Here is a 20804-nt window from a genome sequence, read left to right as displayed (position 1 = left end):
GAAAATGAATGGGACCCCTCTATTCCAAGCATGCAGACCCCCGGCATCCAGGAAAGGTCAGCACGCGTTTTGGCCAGCTGTCTTCTAGTGTCCTTACCTCCCACAAACCACGGGCTTTCAGGCTGAGGACGTAGTACCAAACTCAGCTCATTCCTACCGGGCAGCTCGCGGAGGGCTCAGGGCTGATGGGGAGACGCTGCAGAGCATCTCAGGGGACCAGTCTTCTGCTGGGACGGTCCCAGAGGCCCTCTGATGCTGCCTCCCGTAAAGCAACCAGGAACCTCTCTCAATCAGGGAACAGCCCCACAGATGCCCCCTTTCCAAAACCCAGGGCCGGGCTGGGGCAGGGAATTCATCAGGACACAGCACTGGCTGGCCCTGAGAGCAGGGGAAGGCTGTACAGACTCATTTCCACCACTTCATCTGCCCCATAAAGACATTATTTGGAAGTTCCCTTAGCTCTTTGCACACTCAGAGCTGAAAATCCAGTTATCACTAATAATGAGTGGTAAAAAAATAAACTATATTTGCCCCTTCAGCCACCCTGGAGAGCTCATAGGACTCTCTGTGTGTTCCCAGAGCGTGGATATATGTCATTATTCTCCCTCCAGCTTCTCGCAATGGCCGTGAGCAATTGGGTTTCCTGCAAAGCCTCATGTGTTGAGACACTGCCACGTTTCACAGCAGTCAGTGGAAACTGCGTCTTTTCACCAAGTAAACTCACCCAAGGCATATTGGAGTTAATTTTCCTGCAGTCTGAGATTCTCTGCCTATAACCTGAAACCAGTGTTTCAGCTGGTGCAGGAGACCTTGGCTCTGAGCACAGAGCTGTATCATTCTGCGAAAGCCAGGAGGAGAAAAGGAATATCTAAGGGAAAAAGAAGGAAATATAACCCTTTCCCCTTGCTGCCAGGACAGAGAAAACAGAGCTGCCAAAGAAAGGAGATAACTGAAGGCGAAAATCAATGACAAACTACTTAGCGCATCCCCTGGTCAATGAGACCCTGGGGCTCGCTGAGTCCTGTGCCCTATGCCCCCCTCCCCAGCGATGCTGCCGCAGTTGTTTTTCGAGTCTGTGTGGATGAAACCACTGTCCTGCTGCCTGCCCTGCAGGGACTGGGCTTGGTGGCCCCAGCAGCCCCCCGTGCTGAGCCCAGTCCCTGCCTGGTCCTGCTGCAGGGCCAGCACTAACACCCAGCAGACACCCCAGGTACAAGCACAAGTCCATTTGTCTGGCAGACAGCAAGATTCCAATTAGCGTTCTGGGACAAACACAGCACAAAACCCCCCAGCTTTCCCATCCATTATACGTGAGTTTTTCTGCCTGACCCTGCCCAGTTCCCATGGTGTAGCTTGAACGAGGAATGATGATTTGCACACCACAAATTTGGCTCATATTTGAAAAAGATTGGGTACCAGGGGTTTTGCTCATTTAAGGACTCAAATGATTTTTCACAAGACAAGGTCATTAATATGGATTCTGCTTGCCATGGCCACTGATGCAATAAGGCCATCAGGCCACCAGTGGCCAGATCCAGCCCAGCATCAACCGGCCACAGTTTGCTTCACCTGATCCGCAGCACAGTTAAATACCCTGCCTTTGACTGAAAACACCCTCGTTCACCAACATACAGGACGAGAGCGCCGTGTTGGCCTGTTCCCTCTGCTCAGCTCTGGTTTAACAGCCAAATAACGAGCATTTCTCTTCTCTGAGCCTTTTGAGACACAAAGGGGATGACGTGCAGCTGGTGACACAGCCCTGCAATGCTGTTCACCTCTATGGGCATCAACGGGCCACAAATCCAAAGCAAAGCAGTAAAGACAGACATCTGATACGCAAGTACCCTGCTGCTTGCCACCCTGGGAATATTTGTGTGAACAGGTACAGGTGCCAAAAAACGTGGGATGCAATTTAAGCGTGCAAGCACCCATGCAGCCAGGGCACCCAGCCTGGAGCCCAGGGCAGGCAGAGCAGAGCCCAGCGCCCGAGCATCGGGCCCTGCAGCTCAGGGCATTTGGGTGTTCGTCTCTGCAGCATGGCTGCAGTTTGCTGTTTGCCAGAGCAGCTGAAGAAGAGAAAAGGTGAAAGATTTGGCAGCAAACCCACTTTGGGGTTGAAGCCGTGAGATGTGAACCGGGAGCGGGCTGTCAGCCAGAGCACTGGATGGCTGAATGATGCTCTCGAAAGACCACAAGAAAAAATTTGTATACATATACATATAAAAATAAAATATGTATATGTCTCCTACAAATATAGCTCTGCCTGTAAGGGAGAAATGGACTCCAGCAGCCCAGAGAGAAGCAGCGAGAGGGATGGATGCCAGCCTTACGCATAACCCCGCCAGCAAGGAGCCCGTGGGTGCGGGTGCACCTCCTGGGTGCACGGGACGTGCAGCCTTGGCACCCGGCCTGGCTTTATACCAGGGGAAAGCTGCCAGGGACAGGCATTGCCCACCCAGGGCAAGGGCTGCCCGGGGCAAGGGCATCCCGCAGCAGTTTGGACCAGCCCTGGCTGCAGCAGGAATCTTTGCTTACACGAAACAAAAGGAGACATGAAAGCAAACAAGAGAAGGAGGGGGGGGTGAAATATGTGATGATGGGAAGGGGCTGGGGAAGCTGCCTCACCCGAGAGGGCAGGACGAGCTGAAATTCGCTTAGGCAAGAGACATTTGGGGTCTACCGGGGAGAGGAAAAGCCCCCAAAGTCCTTCCAGGACCAGGCGGGTGTTTTAGCAGGGTGCACTTGAGAAGTCTGCCTCTCTCAAAGGCTGCATGCATTATTCACTGCCCTCGTGCGATATGCATGAGGAGGTGAGAAAATCCACCGCTCTGTCCCTCTACAACCCCCGACAAAGAAGACAACCCCTGACCCGTGTAAAACAACCCGAGGAAACGCACAGACGTGGGGTTGCAAGAGCAGAGCAGTCAGGAGATGGAGTCCCTGCAGTACTCGGCTCTTACAGCCCGTCTTAAACACAGTCCGGTCATAGGAAGGGTGCAGGGTGCCTGGGGCAAGGTCCAGGACCCGTGAAGGGTTCCTGGGGCAGGGTGCAGGATCCGTGAAGGGTGCAGTGTCCATAGGGCAGGGTGCGGGGTCCCGGGGTGCGGGTCTGGTTGTGCTCAGCCCCTACCCGCTGCCAGCCGTGTCCGGGCTGTGGAGGGTCCCTGCCTTGCAGCTGCCCCCAGAACTGTCCTGGTGGTTTCTGCCTGGCCCAGATGGGTCACAAACACTGTCACTGGGCAACGGTGGGAGTCCAGCAACCCCCCGGCCCCCCCTGCACCCCGCCGGGACCCTGAGATACCCCGCACCCCCCTCGGCACCCCCTCTTGAACGTGTTCTGCACCCACCACTTGCACCCAGCCAGCCCTCACCGCTGCACCCACCCCAGCACCCTCTGCCTGCACCCCCTGCCCTCGACCCTCCTGCTGCAGGGGATCCAGAAATATCCCCAGGTTTGCATTTTGTTAGGCTTTGGGGTTTTTTTTCCCCAGCTCCTTGTGTAAGGAAAGTAGTGGGCTCTGTTCCTGCCCCAGGACAGCAACTAGGGACCTGTCCTGGAAAGGCTTTGGGAAGGGTCAGTTGCCTATAAAGAACCAATGTAAAAAAAATAATTGCACACAGAGATCTGTATGTTCTAGTAAAATAATCCTTGCTTGTAAGGGGCACTGGAAGGTGTGGGAATTGGAGGGGCTGTTCTTGATTTGTATTTAAGCTCTGAGTTATTTCAAATAAAACAAAAAAAAATAGCAGGAAAGAAAAAGAAAAGGAAAGAAAATAGAAATCCAGGGGCTTTCAGCACCCACCTCATGCTAGGACATTACAGTGCCAGCTCTGGAGAAGGTCTCCCAGACGCTTTCTCTCCCAGCTGGGTTGTGAAGCAGAGGCGTGTGTTGGTCTCACCAGGTTATGCAGCCTCAGGTTTCAGCATTTCCAAAAGCCACGTGCCATTGCTTCCCTCGAGGACGGATCCGCTGGGGAGTCGATGGGCTGCTCCCAGATCAAGCCGTGCATCCCCGTGAGCTGGACCCCACTGCTCAGTGGTCGAGCTGGCCAGGCTTCTGCTGCCATCTTCTCTAGTTCCCAGTGAGATGTGGCTTCAGCCACCGTGGGACTAGGGAGAAACTGGTGGGGTGGGATCCATCGCCGGGAGTTTGCTACAGGCATGGGACACCTCATGCAGAAAACCACTGCGTGTCCTTACAGCTGGCTCCTCTCTGAGAGGAGAGATGAGGTAATCTCGGTTTGCTAATTGCACTGAATTCAAGAAAATGGGAAAAACCCCATGTCAGAATTAAAAATAATAATAATAATTAAAAAATCTACTCATTGAGAGCTGCTGCATTGCTACAGCTGCTGAGTAACAAGTACAGCTCTGGCATTTAAGAAGGAATGAGAAGGTTGTCTGGCTCCCTGTGGGCTTGTGACCCGGCATCCGCACGGCTTTCCAATCCGTCTCGGAGGATACAAGGGAAAGATAAGAAAGTAAACGGAAAATGATGCAAAAGGCCAGACGGATTTACCAAAAGTCAGTCCTGCTAGACTGACTATATTGCTTTCTTTGAAAGCAAGGGCTCTCCTTGTTATTCATCCTCCAAGGCTCTAGCTCAGTCCTTGTCACTGGGGCAAAGGGGCAGCATCAGCACAAGGAAGAGCAGGACCAAAAAAAAATGAGTCCAATGGGAAATGAAGAAATGCACATTGCTGTCCCTCAGAGCAAGGAGGCTCTGGCACTACTGCCTGCATCTGCTGGCCCTGGGCTTGGTCTGAGGAACATCTGCATTGCAGGAGAAAGGGTTTTTTCTGCTCCTTTTTTGTGGTGCCTTCAGCTACAGCCTCTTTGCCACCCAGCCAGGGCTCCCCTCCAGGCTGATGCTGATGGAAAAGCTGGTTTGGTCGCTGCTCCTGTTCTGCAGGACTTGGGACTTTAGCTGCCGATGGGAAAGAGGACCACCGTAGCCACCACTGACCTTGGCAGAGAGTGGACCCAGTGTGGGAATCTGCAGAGCTAAGTGCTGCAGGCTTTGATAAGTAAATAAAGCAGCCTGGAGGAAAGGGCAGGGAATATTTCTCTTAGCAAAATCACCCACTGGAAAATGAAATCCTCTCCCTCCTCGCACAGAGCTGCTGCGTGTCCCGGCTCAAGAGCTCTCTGGTAAGGGTATTTTCTACATCTGAAGGGAGCCCATCAGCCAGAGCTGCACGATTGCTCTCTGCTTCCTCCCTCCACCCTCTGCGGCATTGCCCTGCCAGCACCGCTGCCATACTGACACGCTGCCCCAAAGCTCGCTGTCCCCAAATCCTGCCTGCTGTCCCCAAAGCCTGCTGTCCCCAAAGCCTGCTGCCTGCAGCCGCCTTCATTTGCCCCTTCGCCGGGCTCCGCCCGGCGCTGCCTGCATCTTCCCGGGAGCGAGGAGAGCAGCCAGCGGGATGCAATGCAATCTGCTGGGACACCTGATGTCTGTGGCTCCAGCACAGAACCATCTCCCTGCCCACGTCCGGCAGGAGGAGACCCCCCAGTTATTGCTGATTTCACTAAAACACCAAATTCCTGCTCGGCGGGACTCAGGAAGCATCACTGTGCCTGTCTGCAGATGCAAGGAAAGGGGATGGGTCAGGCACCCATTAAGTCTTTCTAGCAACTGGAAGAAAATTTGGAGTGGATTATTCGGCACATTTATTGCAGGTATGTTACTGGAAGGAGAACTGCCTTCTTCAGGCTGTGTTACCGCAGCCTGGATCCGCTCAGGCTAGCGGGCTCCTGGGGATTTTACGCAGCAGCCTGGATGGCAAGAGAAGAGAAACGTAACACAGGAAAATATACAGCTCTGTATAGGCACTCACACTCTTACACAATATATTAGCATCCGCCATTAGCATTTAAACATCACTCAAAGCCTGTCCCAGAGATTCCTGTTGATGAAAGGGGCCAAAATCAGCCCCCAAGTGCGATGTCTTTGTCCGACTCTCAGGCAACACGAAAAAAATGGGAAAAGAAAAACACAACAACTTTCTGTAATTAATACAGAGGATTTTAGTGGTTTGACAAATGGGGAGGCTGATATGATTTTTCCAAGCGTGGGAAGAGAAGAGCTGGAAAAAAATAGAGAAAAAGAGTTAAGAAGAGAAAATTTCATTAATTTTGGACTTAACGTTCCGTAGCATCATAAGACTATTGCTTCAGCATGTGCAATTGGATTTATTTCAACGGGATCCTGGTGCTGTGGGAGGTGTACGCGGAAGGACTAGTTAAGGCCTGATTCTGCCATGGCAAGAAGTGCCTTCCCCCTTGCCTTTGGTGTAAAGCCATAGTAAATAAGAGCAATCATCAGTGATTCAGAGGTGGGTGCGTAATTTTAATCACATGCAGCGATGTGAAAATTGCAGAGACATTGTGAAAAACTGGAATTAATGTTTAAAAAAGGCATTTTCTCATCTTGCTCAGTTAGTCACAGGCAGGCCTCTTTAGCTCTCAGGATGGAGAGAACATTTTTAACACACCATACTTTGACAATCCTTATGTTTTGTTGACTTTGTTGCTGTTGGGTTCCCACATTGCTCCTGCTCATCTTCATTATCCAATTTACGAGTATAATGGGTGGATAAATCACCAGGGGGGCAAGTGTAGATCCTCCACCATCCAGAAGAGCATTGAGCTCTAGAGGTCTCTTCAGCTACGAGAGGATAAACTTTTATGAGTTGTAGCATCCTAAGAGGATGCTTATGTCCAGCTGCCGAAGGGCAGTAGTTTCTTGCGCTGCTTTCAGCGACTACAGGCACCGGATTGCAGTCAGATTTAATGCACCGTATTAAACACCCATGTGCATATCGTCTTCTGTCTTAATTTCTTCTTTCTCGCTTTGCTGTGTCTCTTTAAGTCTGGGAGTAAAACTATGGGTTACCACTCCCCAAGAGCCCTCCACGTGTGCTTTTACAGTAGGAACAGTTAAATCATGTCTGGGATTTCATATAAAATAAAATCAGGAAAAAAGAAGTCACGGTCCTTATCAGGTCCTTCAGGCTGGTGTTTTCATGGTGGCCATCCAGCATAACCTAACCGCACGCTGCAGCTCTAAGCGGTCCCTCCTACTGCCTCTTGTAATGAATATCTTCAGCCAACACCCTTTCCACTGGATTTTTTTACTTAGTTATCTACTTTCTGATATTGAGTAAGAGGTTTAAAATTAACTACATGATGTAGAAGGTGTTTTCTGTGGTACTTGTGCTTTTAGGGCAACGTGGGTTGCTCTGAAGATGCCTCCTAGAAACGCTGGTGTAATTTGCTTGCTCTCGAATCGAGTGAATTGGAGAAGCGGAGCTGGGGGCGATGAAGGTGAGGCCATCTTCTGCCACAAAAGATGAGCAGTATTTGGCTGAGGGGTTTCACGTGGCTGTTACGTCCCACTAGAGCTGCTGCCTTCACTGCCACCTCCTCCCTCCGTGCTGCAGCACTCTCCCCTCCGCGCCATGCTTCCAGGAGGTAATTATGAACATAATGAGAAATGGCCCACACTGTTAATCTCCACAAGTTTTGTCACTCTCATGCACTTATGAATGAGCATAACAATCTTTTCCGCTGGCAGGAGGACCGCAATCCAGACTCACTAACAGAACCTGATGTGGTAGATGGAAACAGATGTCTTATTTCCAGTGTTTTATTACCCATTTGTGAAGGTTTCACCCTCACTTCTCTCTCTCTGATGATGATGCTGAAGGTCTCCTGGGTTCACGCTTCACCACAGATGGATTTTTCCTGGAAGTGCCCAAGCAGGAAAGGCAGATGTGTGAGGCTCAAAGACCCTTGTGTCTATGTTCTTCCTCTTCCCAAATGTATGTGTTAGTTGTCTTCCCTGAAATAAAGGACAAGTTTAAGACCCCAGGAAAGGTGTTCATGTGCAAACCTACAGGCAAGACCTGCTCCAAACTGAGCCTGCAAGCCCGGATTGTAAAGCTATCACTTATGTCTGGAAATTCCACTTAATCCTGTTGAGGTTCAGCCTAGCACACGGCAAACACGCAGAGCGGAGCGCGGAGCACGCTGCAGCTCGGATAAGCGCGCAGCAGAGCGCGGCACTGCCGACGTTTAGGCAGTGGCTCTTCCAGGCTGGGATGCCACAGCCCCGCGGTGTGCCGACGCTGCCTGCGCTGCCCAGGACCTTCCTGCACCCAGCAACGCTACCAGACACGTCCCATCCTCTGGTCCAAACTTGTTCATGGTCCAGCTGAAGGGCTGTGATCTAGTGGCCCTGCTGCCATAGCCGTGGGCTGTGCGGGGTGGTCTTAGCTCTGCCTCCCACCACTGCTGGCTGTCACGGAGGCGGGGGGACATGGATAATAGCCCACCCATCTCTTGCGCCTGACCCCAGGAGATGCTGATGACAGTGCAGGATCCCTGTGCTGCTGGCCCTCGGTGGTCCCAGGCAGTGGGGGGGGGGGGCTGCGCATGGTCTTGTCCCAGAGGCTCCAGCGCACCCAGGGAACCCTGCCTCAGTTTCCTCACTCACAACCATCTCCTGCAAGCGGAGGGGGAAGTTCCCTGCAGAGTCCCATCACTCCCCCCAACCACCCACTTTCCCAGGGGGAGGGAAGGAAAAGGAAGGGAGAGGGAAGGGAAGGGAAGGGAAGGGAAGGGAAGGGAAGGGAAGGGAAGGGAGGAGAGGGGAGGGAAGGGAAGGGAAGGGAAGGGAAGGGAAGGGAAGGGAAGGGAAGGGAAGGGAAGGGAAGGGAGAGGGGAGGGAAGGGAAGGGAAGGGAAGGGAAGGGAAGGGAAGGGAAGGGAAGGGAAGGGAAGGGAAGGGAAGGGAAGGGAAGGGAAGGGAGAGGGGAGGGAAGGGAAGGGGAGGGAAGGAAGGGAAGGGAAGGGAAGGGAAGGGAAGGGAAGGGAAGGGAAGGGAAGGGAAGGGAAGGGAAGGGAAGGGAAGGGAAAGGAAGGGAAGGGAAGGGAAGGGAAGGGAAGGGAAGGGAAGGGAAGGGAAGGGAAGGGAAGGGAAGGGAAGGGAAGGGAAGGGAAGGGAAGGCAGAGGGGAGGGAAGGCAGAGGGGAGGGCGGGCGGTGCCGCTGCTGAATAATTCAGCGCTGGGGGGGGAACACCGCCCCGCGGCTCCGCGCACCGCCCCGCGCTTCGGAGCGCAGCTGGGAGCGCGGCACCGCGCATCGCACCGCGCATCCTACCGCGGCACCGGGCACTGCACCGCGGCCAGCCGGCACCGCTCCGCACCGCTCCGCACCGCTCCGCGCCTGGCCGCGCACCATGGCTCTGCTGCTGCAGCTCCGCACCGTCTCCGGCCTCCGCGGCAAAGCCGACCGCATCGCCAAAGCGGCTTTCCGAGGGTAGCTGGGGTGGGGGGGGTGCCGGGGGGGTTGTCCCGGGATGGGTTGTTCCCTGCCGCCGCTACTCCCTGCCTCAGTTTCCCCACCGCGGCCGTTGCTTGGGTTGGGAAGGGGGGATGCGAGCCTGCCAGCTTTAAGGGCTGCGCACCTCTCCCTGTCCGGGGCATGACCCCCCCCCCCCCCCCCCCCCCCCCCCGCCACCAGAGCTGCTCTCCTGGGGTCTCCCTGCCTGCCGGCACCCAGCCTGGGACACTGCAGCCCCCACGTTACCTCCCCCACGGGCAGCCCCTGGGGAGGGGGATTCAGCCAGGGCAAAGTAGGTGAAGTCCCAGGGTGACACCCCCCCCCCCCCTTCCCAGGAGCGGCACCGTGCCCCAGCTGGAGGGAACTGGGCTCCTGCCGTAGGGTCAAGGGCTTGGTCATGAACCTGTGCCACCAAGAAAGTGTCACTGGAAGGGCCAGGAGGAGAACTTGCCTTGTGCCGGGACCCGACGTGTGCCTGGATTTCTTCTAAGGATGCTGCAGCTTTGGTTTTTCTGCTCAGATCTGCGCCAGCTCCAAAGCTTTCTAAGGGAAGCTTGCAAAAGGAGCAAAAACTCTCCAGGGGTGCGTACCCTCAGCAGCAGCCAAACCTTTTCCAAGTCCCTGAGGGCTTGGAGAAGGCTCTGCATGAGCTCGCTGCATGGTGCCAGATCCATCCACCAGCATGCGGGAGCCCACCGGCAGGCAGAGGCGGGCGTGGGATGGTTTGACAGCACCAGGAATCAGGAATAGCAATCCCTTCTCTTGGCAAACGTGCCACGGGGAGAGCGGGGAAGCAGGTATTTTCATGACCTCCAAGCCAGGCCAGCCAGCACTGCATGAAATAGCCTTCCCTGCACTACCTTAATTAATGACCATAGTGTCATTAAAAAGGTGTAATTATCCCCTTATTTCCCTGTCCCTGCCTCCCAGCATCAGCGCAGGGGCAATTAAATAACCTCTGCAGGAACAGATCGTATCCCCGGCTGACGGTGAAGCCTGGAGCCATCCCAGCCCTAAGTCACCCCCCGGCAAACCCCCACCGCCTCCCCTGGCAGTGGAGAGGGGGGATCTGCAGAAGAGCCAAAGGCCACTGCGGGTTTTCCCGGTGAGCCCCGGGAGGACCCATGTTTCCAGTCCTGAGTGTGCCTGGCCCCTAGCCTGGGACACAATCCCTGTAGGATGTGCAGGAACCGTCCCTGCTTTGACATCTTTACTTAAGAGCCACTGTGAGACCCTGTGGTCCAACCGATGGGCAATGGGAATGACACCCACTTCGAGATGCTTTGAGATCAGCGCTGTGCCTGCTGTGCTCCTGCTGCACCCACCCTCTCGTGCTCCTGCCAGTTCCCTTGTCAGAGCCCTTACGGGACACCAGGGCATTTCTCCAGGCCCCCCCATGATCCCATCTCCACCGTCCTCCTAGGCGTGAGCTGGCTCCTGCGTGGTGCAGGATCACCATCGCTGTCATGCCGTCCAGGGAGGACGACACCAAACTTCACAGCCGTGTTTCCTTCCCCGGTGCTGAGCCGTGAGGAGCTGAGCTCCTTGTGGACATTTCTTTCCCAAGGAAGAAATGTGGCGTCATCTTCGAGGACAGTTGGGTCAGGGTTCGGAAATTTTTTTCCTGATAGTTTGCTGCAACCAATTCCTGTGCAGAGAGCAGGTTTAGTCTCACGCTTTGAATGTAGCAGGCATCACCAATACCTGCAGGCAGGGATCCCTCTTCCCCTACTCATCCTGGGCAACCACAGAGCTCGTGGTGCGGCCACCCGATGCTGCTGTCTTCTGCAAGCTCGGTCCTAGAGGAGAGGCTCCCGGTAACGAGACCCAGCAGGGCTGGATCCTGAGATCATGGCTAGAAAAATCCTACTGCTAAAAGGGTGGTCGAGGTGGGTTAGGAAGTGATCCCATGTGTGGCTGGGTCGGTGAAGGCAGCAGGCAGGTGGGTTAGGACCAACCCATCCCTCAGATAGGATGGCGGATGGAGAGGGGTTTGGTCTTGTTCCCTGTTCATTACACCTGGTGTGTGTCCAAAGCTGCAGCAAGCTTTGCCTGTACAGGGAACAGCAGTTTAACACCTTATGTTAACATTTAGCTCCAAAGCCTATCTACATCTTACCCAAATTCCTTGTCCCATAAGGGAAACAAGTGGAGACAGCTCCATGTCTGCCCTGCGGACGGGGAAGTCCGGGGGCAGATCCCCTGGGTACCTCTTTGACACATAGCAGCATCATTTTTAGGTTGTGGGAGAGCACTGAGCCTGGGATGCCGGCTAACACAAGACATGAATCCAGGACAGAACCTTGTTCTGGATGAAGGGACCAGAATTATAACACCATGAGGATACACAAACAGTATCTTTCTGACTTTTAACAGTTGTAGTAATAGTAAGATAGGAGTTCTCACATGCTCTCGGTCTTGATGTGCTTGGTGGTACTTGTGAGGATTGGTTCATGCCAGGTTGCTAATTGCTTTGGATGAGGTAGGGCCAGGTCCTGCAGGTGCCTGGGCTGGACCCTGACCTGCACGGCTGGGTTTTGGCGCTGGGTTTCAGCAGGTAGCTCCTGACACCCATCTCTGAGGATGCACAGCACTGCGTTGCATTACCTTCTGCAAGAAGGCTTTCCTGCCGCTGGGGTGTTTAGCGCGTGGCCTTGGGGCTGTTGTACTGACGGGTGCGTAAGCACATCCCGGAGCTGGGAACAGGGTCTGCTCCCCACTGGGTCCCACACTGGAGGTGGCCGTGAAGCGTCCCAGCACTGCGCGTGGTTGGTGCAGAGCTCCTCCAGTGGCTCAGGCAATGCTTTGCTGTCCCCTTGCCCCATGAGAACTTGGGAATGATGGGCAGCAGAGTCATGGCATGGCAAGTTCGATGCTGCTGTGAAGCTGCGTTATTTGTCCTGTTGGCTCCCTCATCCTCTCTGACCAACTCTTTAAATCCCTGGCTGTACTTTTACCGTTTGATTAAAATGATGCTGCACCATGATCCGCATCCAGGCTGGCCATGACTCTTCCCTCCAAGCAGGGCCCATCCAAACTGCCCCAGGGCTGCCCAGCCCCGGGCTAACCCCTGCCCTGGGATGGGATGGGGCCAGGCACGATGGCCTGGACCCTCACAGCCAGACCCAGGAGAACATCCCGCTGTGGACGGTTGGGTTTTGGTGCCAAGTTCTCTAGAGGGAAGAGTCTCCTGCCTTTCCCCAGTGACTCTAGAGGGAGATTTAGACCCCTTTAGCATGGAGTGAGGTGACCTCCACCAGTCTGGCATCCCTCAGTGCTCCTCACAGCAACTCACAGGTTGAGTGTTGTGCTGATACTCCTCAGTACCCTGGTTTTCCTGGAGTTACTGAGCGTTGCAGAGAGAGATGCTCTTCGCTAGTCAAGCTGCCATCCACCCTTCTCCCTCTCCTCGCCCACCAGCAGTACAGCCTGGGGCGTTTGGGCAGAGCTCCCTGAGTGGGTGTTTGCTCCTTCAGCCACAAGTATCTATTATTGCACAAAAAGAAGTTAAAGAAAGAGTTTGACTCCAGTGTGACAGGCTGCCATGTGCGTTTCTGCAGGTGGGCAGTGCTCTGAAATGCTGCTTGACTTCCGCTCAGGTGGGAGATGAATAAATCACAACCTCGATAAAAGCATTCCTGAGAAAAGGGCTGAGACTGACAGCTGTGTGGGATGGCTATGGAATAATGCTGCTTCTCTTCTCCCAGGGATCCCAGCACTCCTGGCAGCCCCTGTGAACCGTAGCTGCACTATTTGCATTTTGCAAATAGGAGAAACTGAGGCACGGGCAGGAGCTCCCAGTTCTGGACCCATGGGAGCAGCCAGGGAGAGATGCCAGGTTATCCAGCTCCTAGTCTGGAAGTGGAAGGGAGAGGTAGCCAAAATCCACTCCCACCCCTGAGCATCAGGGACTCATGTCCCACCATGGTGCTGGATTTGACTCACCAAAGTCCCAGGGGACACTCGTACCCTGGGAGGTTGCGGGTGGGGGGGGTAACCAACAAGATCCCTTGACTTTATGACCCTCCCAGTTATTCACAGGAGATTTGGGGCTGGTTTTGAACTTCAGTGTCTTGTAAGGTACACATCGCTCCACAGCAGCTGCCCTGTGCATGCTCCAGGCTGGCTGAAAAGGGCTCCAAAGCCCCAAATCCATTGCCATTGCAGCTCTCCAGTTCTCCACCTCTTTCCTTTGCAGGTGAAACTCAGCTAGGGGTGACTTTGGGATTTTCTGCAAATACTTGCTCTTCAGGCTGGCTGCAGGAGAAGAGCAGAAAAATGGTGAATTTTCTTCAGCCTGCCCATTTTGGGGGTGCTTGCTCCTGTTCCCCAGTGGGGTCTGAGCTCGTACAGAGTCACTTGCCCATAGCAAAGTTTTCACTCTTAGACCAGCCTAATTGCATTTGCAAAGGAGGGGACTTCTGCCCCAGTGCAATTAGAGTGCTTGTCAGCTAATTGATCACAGATGGAATTATAAAGAGCTTCTTGGCGAGGCTTTCTTTCTGGATTAGTGTGTGTAAATGAGGGAGATCATTCATGGATACCTCCTGGAGCACCACTAGGCACCAGTGGGTAACGACGCTGTAATGAAACATCACTGTGATGCTCGCTGGACTGGGAGAGGATGGGGCAGGGGGGTCCCACCGTGTTGGCTTGTCTTAAGTCATGCTCTTCGGAGAAATATTTTGGGTGGCAAATTGTCCCCCTTGGCGTGCCTTCTCCCAGATACTGTTTCTTATGTGTGTTCGCTTACAGCCAATTCACCCCCTGACCCGTGCACATCTCCTCATTAATTTGGTCCCGTATCTACGTGAGGGTGCTCTGCAGCTTCCCCTTGAGCTCACACCACGGCTGAGATGCTGGCTGTGCCTCTGGCACATGGTGCCTTTCCCATCACCTGGGAGGCTGGGGGGGTCCTAGAATCATAGAATCATGGAATGGTTTGGGTGGGAAGGGACCTTTCAAGGTCCATCTAGTCCAACCCCCTGCCATGGGGTTCATGGCTTCAACCAGATCAGGTTGCTCAGAGCCCCGTCCAACCTGACCTTGAATGGTTCCAGGGATGGGGCAGCGACCACCTCTCTGGGCAACCTGGGCCAGCATCTCACCACTCTCAGCATAAACAATTTCTTCCTTATATCTAGTCTGAATCTGCCCTCTTTTAGTTTAAAACCACTACCCATTGTCCTATCGCTACAGGCCCTGCTAAAAAGTCTGTCCCCATCTTTCTTATAAGCCCCCTTTAAGTACTGAAAGGCAGCAATAAGGTCTCCCCAGAGCCTTCTCTTCTCCAGGCTGAACAACCCCAACTCTCTCAGCCTGGCTTCACAGCAGAGGTGTTCCAGCCCCCTGATCATCTTTATGGCCCTACTCCTGGTGGCTCCATCCCAGTGGAGGACTGGTCCCATTCCCATTCCCCATCCAGGTTCCCCTACTTTGGGTGAGGAAGGGCTGGGCTGCATCCCACTGCAGCTCCCATCCCACTCCAGGGAAAGCGAGGAGGGAACCAGCACTGGGTCCCTTTGCACTGGGAGGCAGCCAGTGTGCACAGGGCAAGGGTGGGCAGCCATCCCATAGCCCTTGAAGCTTGTGGGTCTCCTCCACCCTCACCCAGAGTCGGTTGGCATGAGAAGAATACAGTGCTCTGCCTATACCGTCGAGAAACTCAGCGGGATACAGGACACACCTTCTGGGTTTGCTTTACCCAGGTCGGATGTTGCAGACAGCAGAAAGCCTGACAAAATGATTTTCTGCCTCTCCTTGGGTAATAGTTAAATTAGAAAGGGATGGGGCATTCCCTGCCAAGAGCCGTGTCAGCAGGATGTCTCAGTCTTTGGTAAAACCAAGTAAAAGTTGACCCTGCAGCAGTAAGGGGTACCCTGGCATCCACTTACCCTGACCACAGGTTGTCTGTGCAATGCTGGGCCCAAACCAGGCTCATGCACAGAGATGTTTTTAATTACCCAGGAGACAGTTTTCTTTTCTGGAAGGGAAAGCCTCAATGTGATTCAGTGATTAAATATTAGCATTTTTATAAGTTTTCCTCCTGCAGTGTTATGAAGTGGATATTAACTAGAAATATTGATTCAGGGGAGTGTGTGTAGCTAAGGTTATCCTACCGAGAGCATCTGAAAGCATGGGGCAACCTAGGAGCTGGGGCTCCTTGGGAAAACCTGATTACTTCAATAACTAATGCACATGCTTGGCAGCTCTCCCTGGGCTTTCCCTCCACAGTAGCTTTTCCTCTCATCCCATCGCTGACCCGGGGCTTTCGAGGCTCTGCTGCCTGCACAGGCAGAGCCGCCTCAGCTCCTCACCTTCCTCAAATCCCTGCCCTGGGACAGTGCCCAGCAGATCCGGGGGTGCGGCGGTGGAGGGATGCTGCCGTCGGGGTGGGCACGCGTGGCTGCATCCACATGGTTGGACTCAAACCTGCAGATCCTCTGCTCTGTGCAGGAGCTGGGGTGGTTTTCTTGGGGTAGCCGGCCCTAAATCTCATCCCTGGGGCTCAAGCATGCTTCTGGGGTGTGTAGACCTGCATCCCAATACTCCGAAGCCTGAGGACCCCCTGTTCAACCGATGCAGAAACTGCCACCATCCCCCTCCCCTTGCTCTGTTTCATCTGCTCTGCAATAGATGGGACAAGACTTGAGCGCACCAATTAAGCGTACTCCAAAAAAACCTTCTTAATTAGCTCTTAAAAGAGGTTGATGTGGTGTTTAGTGCCGGTGCGGGGGAGCTGAAGCTGGATTCACCCTCCTGCGTGGGCTGTCCCCTGCTTTGCACACACGCGCACGTGCCTGCAGCGCTCTCGCACCTTCGCAGACGCCTTTTGCCCACCCCGGGTGATGCCCACAGACCGTGTGCCATCGAGGCCACCCCTGCAGACCCCGACCCCGGGGTCTCGCTGCCGCCGGTGCTGTGCAGCTCCCACCCCGTGTCCGCTGCTCCGGCTGCCCCTCACCTGGCCACAACCAACCTGTTTTTCCTCTCCCCTCTCCAGGGCTCTCCTTCTACACCCGAGTGCTTGAAAACTGCGAGGACGAGGCCAGGTTTGATGAGGTAAGAGAAGACGTGTTTTCTTCCCAGTCTGTCTCACACGTCTGGTTTGCTTTGCCGTGACTCCCTTTCTGGATGAATATCCCCGTTCCCCAATTTAAGTGTGTTGGCATCTTCGTTGTCTGCTCCAGGGTTTCTCCTGGCAGGTACCAAATGGGTCTCTTGGCCGTGGTCTGGCTGGGGCTGAGGACACGGGCTGAGGACACGGGCTGTCCTGTGACCTGGGAACAGCCCTACAGCATTTCCCCATGGGGCAATTAATTGAAAAAAAAAAAAAAACAAAAACCCAACCTGTTGTTTGCACTGAAGTTTCAGGAAAAAATTACTTGTCTCCACTGGGCAAATCCCTCTGGGCTCTTGGCTCTCCTTTTCCTTGTCTCAGGGGGAAAAACTCCTCCTTGTTTTAAATCCCTGGTGCGTCAGTTGTTGATGCTCACCCTGCCAGCCTCCCCCTTCGTCTGCATCCCTCAGCTCACGCTGGGTAACAAACCAATTGATCTGCTTCGGGTGCCGATCAGATTCTGTATTGGCCTTCAGTGCTCAGTTTGGGGCTTGGAAAGGGACAGAGAAGGATTTGAAACCCAGGTTCTGTGTGGTTTTAAAATACAGCCTTTTCTTAAGCAGTTACCAAGAAAATATTCTGAGATGACTGAAATAAGGTCACCCACACAAGCAGGGAATAGAGTTGCTGCTAAGTCACATTCAAAATGGAAATATACTTTCAAAAGAGAATGGATATTTCCTCTGATTGCTTTGTGTTTCTCGTAGAAGATAACCTGTTCCCAGGGGCTGGAGAATACAAGAGGCTATGAGGAATATTAAGATCTTTTATTGCTTTCTAAAGCTTTTTCCACCTTTAGCAAATAAGGTTCTGTCCTGCTTCCAGGCATGGGATGTTTTTATGTGGTGATAAATCCTGTGGCGTTCCCAGCCTGCGTGGCCAGAAGCACACCTGCCTCCTCCCTGCCCCTGGCATGGGTTAGTCCTCGTTCCAAGTTTTAGGGGAAGAGCTTAATCTCGGGCTCCCCTAAACTGCCAGGGAGGATTAAGAGTCAGGGGAAGCCTGCGTAGGATCTGCCCCTGATAGCTCCAGGTCTGCATGGGATCGGTGAGGCACGGCAAGAAGGTGGCTGCAGATGTGGCTCCAACCATGCTCCTCCAAAGCCGAGGCAGCTGGGGGAAGCTGCTGATGGTAACGAGATGCAGATTTCTATAGATCTGCACACAGCAATTTGTTAGTATAATAACCGATTTGAATAACAACCACGGAGGTGTGCACTGGTGGAGCTGCCTGTGTCTCAAAATCCTTTGTGATTTGAATGAGGAGATCGTTCCCTGCTGGGGCTGAAGAGCTGGAGGCTCCGTGCGCTCTCTCAGGCTCTCTCAGGCTCGGTGGGATGCCGGATGGCAGCTGCTCCGAGTGCTTGGTGCTGCACAGTGATCCTGGAGCATCCCAGCCAAGCTTGGAGCATCCCAGCCAAGCTCGGAGCCCCCTGCGGTCCCAGGCAGCATGCAGGAGAAAATGGGCACTTGGTGCATGTCAGGACAAGGACTAGAGAACTTAAAAGACAGCAGGTATAAGAAAGCCTTGAGCTACAGGTGTATGTTAGTGTGTATCATATTTTCTTCTAGTGCCTCTTACTGCATCTGTGGGGATGAGCCCCAGGCTGTCCCCATCTCTCTCTTTAGATCATGTTTATTATAGTTCCTGCTGTGAAAGCCTCAAGTAAAGCTGGTTAGAATCAGCCTGGTAGTATCTACACAGTGAATTGCAGCAGAGTGAGGCAAGCTGATGTGGAGCAACCTTGCATGCCTGGACCAAGCTTTGGGCTCTTCTCGTCTCCTTGCGCTGGGTGATAGGCGATGCATCAGCAGCAGCTAGGCTGTACCCAGCTCCCGGCTCCCCCACACTGCAAATACCCTGATTTTTCTCATCAACCACTTGGCTCCAGCAGGAGAAAACTCCAGCGTGAATCAGAGGTTACTTTGTGCTGGGGACCAAGGTCAGCACGGAGCCCTGGCAGAGATGACATGAGGGTGTGCAACTGCTGGTTGCTCCATGTCTTGGGACCTGCCAAAAATGAGTAATCCCAGTGGTTTTTAAGTTAAGCACCTTCTTAAGTCTTTCCCATGTTGGTAGGAGAGTGCTCATGCCCTGACCGACTGCCCCATCAGTCAGGCTTTTATCCTCTGGGTCACACAAGGTCTTCACAGCATCTAACAGATGAGCCGGCATGTGTGTAGCCACTCCGTGAGGCATTCAGTTACCTAAACGTGTGCTAATGCCATGATGAGTTCTGATAGTTTGATGTGTTCTGATGGCATGGAGCGAACAACGCAAAAAACCACTCAGGAAGCGACGCGGGGGACTGCCGGTGAGATCTACGTTACTGCAGTTCGGAGGGGAAGGCAAGCCTGCGTTTCTGGGTTCGCCTTCCCAGCTTTGCTGGTGGCTTGCTGGGAATTCAGCCACATCTGCAAGATTAGCCCAAGTGGGCCATGCCTCCTGTACGGCTAGGAATGGGGCACCTGCAGCTTGCCCTTCTCTGTAAATTGCAGAGAGCTCTGTAAGAGCAGTAATACCGGTGCTGTAGCCCTGCCGCACGCTGGGAGGCTGAATGCTGGTCCCTGCTTGCGCATAGCTGGTTACTGGGGCTGGAGATAGCTAGCTGCCTTTAGGAGGAACAGGCTGGACGCTTGCACAGATGCATCATCCTTATCATGTAGGGCAGAGCACAAGCCACAGCAAAAGAGGTGCAATCCTGTTTCTCTTCCCTTATTAAATCTCTCGTTATCTCATGCTGCTGAAGGACTCCCTGATGCAATGGCCACGGACAACAAACCTGCTGTGAGCTGGGGAATGTGTCTTGAGCTGCCTGGAGTAATTAGCTGATGAGGCTATCCAGGAAAGCAGATATTTCCCTTTGAGTGTACACACAAGGCAAGTTATCGTGCCACTGATGACAAGCCCAGCTGATGAACTTTAGTGAATAAAATTTTATTATTGCATCACTGCAGCACTCAACTATTCCTCTGCTATTCCCCCACACAAGGCTATCGCATGGGGAGCTTTTGCAGGGAGGTGGTGGGTGCGTGTGGTCTGTAATGCTTGCGATGCACAAAATTGAGCTGTCTTCTAGATGAGCCCTGACGGCTGGAGCAGTATCAAGGGGTCTGCCTGGGGGTACTGCCAGTTTGGGACAGTTGAAGATGAGCAGGAGGGTCTGCCTGCCCTCCAGTCCCTCTGCAGAAGCGCTTTTATTCCCTCTTCAGCTTCCTAGTTCTCCTTGAACTTTGCAATGAATTAATACCGGTGGGATGAGAGGTGGGGTGTTATTTCACATTACTCTCCAGTTACCCGTGCACCCTCCTAGTGCTCACGTGGTTCCTTGCACTGATCATTTATGAACCAGAAGCTTCAGAAATGACCCCATTTCCTCCTGCTTTCCTCTCAAAATGGGGTAAAATGGTGATCTTGTGTCTGGGGGGCGATTTGGATGGGGGGATGTCTCATCCCCCGTGTGGGGAAGGCTTCTGAAGCTGAGCTGGCCGATCTCTCATCTCTGTGAGAGGAGATGAAACGGCGTGAGGATGAAGAGGATGCTCCCTCCCTGCAGAAAATTCACATTAGGTTCATGTGAAGCCAAAGGTTTTTTTGACAGCACTAACGAGGACATCAGCCTTCCCTACCACCGCTTAACATTCATGAGGATCCACTACCAGGCTGAATTTGGGCTGCCCCAGTGGTTTCCATTTGTTTGGTTTCACTCTATTCCTTTTGCAATTATTTTTATTCATTGTTTAATGAATTATGCAAAGCCTGTGCTGCTCCAGAGCCTGGGGAAGATGATCTGCTGCCTATTCCAGAGGGTATGTATGGCACTATGGCTGTATTTGACTTAATTGGGACCGGCTGCATTGTGTCCTGCCTGCACCCCAAAGGGTTTCTTCTTGGAGGGGCTTGTCCCACAGCTCTCCCGCAGGCACCCACAGGAGGGAAGGGGACTCCGGTGATGGTGCTGGGCATGGAGAGCTGTGGATGGGTCCTGTGTGGTCTTCCTTGCCTGCATTCAGTCTCTCCTAAAGGGTCCAGGACAGGCTTAGGTGCTGCTGTCAAGAAAGCCGAGACCCAGAGCTGCAGCCCTGACCCGAACATCTGGAAATGCCCCCGATTAATCAGGCTTGGAGATGACAGGCAGGATGAGCATCCAGTCAAGGCTCCCAGGTGCTGCAGAAAAAGGGGTGACATGGCTTAAAAAGGGGTGACATGGCTTAAAGAGGGGTGACACGGCTTGCAAAGATGCCCTTTCCCAGCTCCCTTGAAGCAGTATCAATGTAAGTGTCTGGCTTCTGCATTCTGCCAAGGCATTTCTCTGCCTCTATCTTTTTTTTTTT

The 20804-nt window shown here is 53.5% G+C and overlaps 1 protein-coding gene across 4 annotated transcripts in view; it reads left to right on the top strand.

Annotated features, from left to right (window-relative positions):
* The first annotated feature begins 9096 nt into the window (after nucleotides 1-9096).
* The window catches only part of OTOF (otoferlin), a 108240-nt gene continuing 96532 nt past the window's right edge, over nucleotides 9097-20804 (top strand). For 2 of the 4 annotated variants that reach the window (XM_030036842.2, XM_030036841.2), the window contains exons 1-2: nucleotides 9100-9326; nucleotides 16355-16412. In XM_030036842.2, the coding sequence (XP_029892702.1) occupies nucleotides 9247-9326; nucleotides 16355-16412 (138 nt within the window). In that variant the 5' untranslated portion in view covers nucleotides 9100-9246. Of the gene's footprint in view, nucleotides 9327-16354; nucleotides 16413-20804 lie in introns of all 4 variants that reach the window. The other 2 variants (XM_030036843.2, XM_041128749.1) reach the window with 2 other exon arrangements.

This window comes from Aquila chrysaetos, chromosome 15 (genome assembly GCF_900496995.4).
Source record: "Aquila chrysaetos chrysaetos chromosome 15, bAquChr1.4, whole genome shotgun sequence".
Classification (NCBI taxonomy): Eukaryota; Metazoa; Chordata; class Aves; order Accipitriformes; family Accipitridae; genus Aquila; species Aquila chrysaetos.
This window is presented reverse-complemented; position numbering and strand designations above follow the sequence as displayed.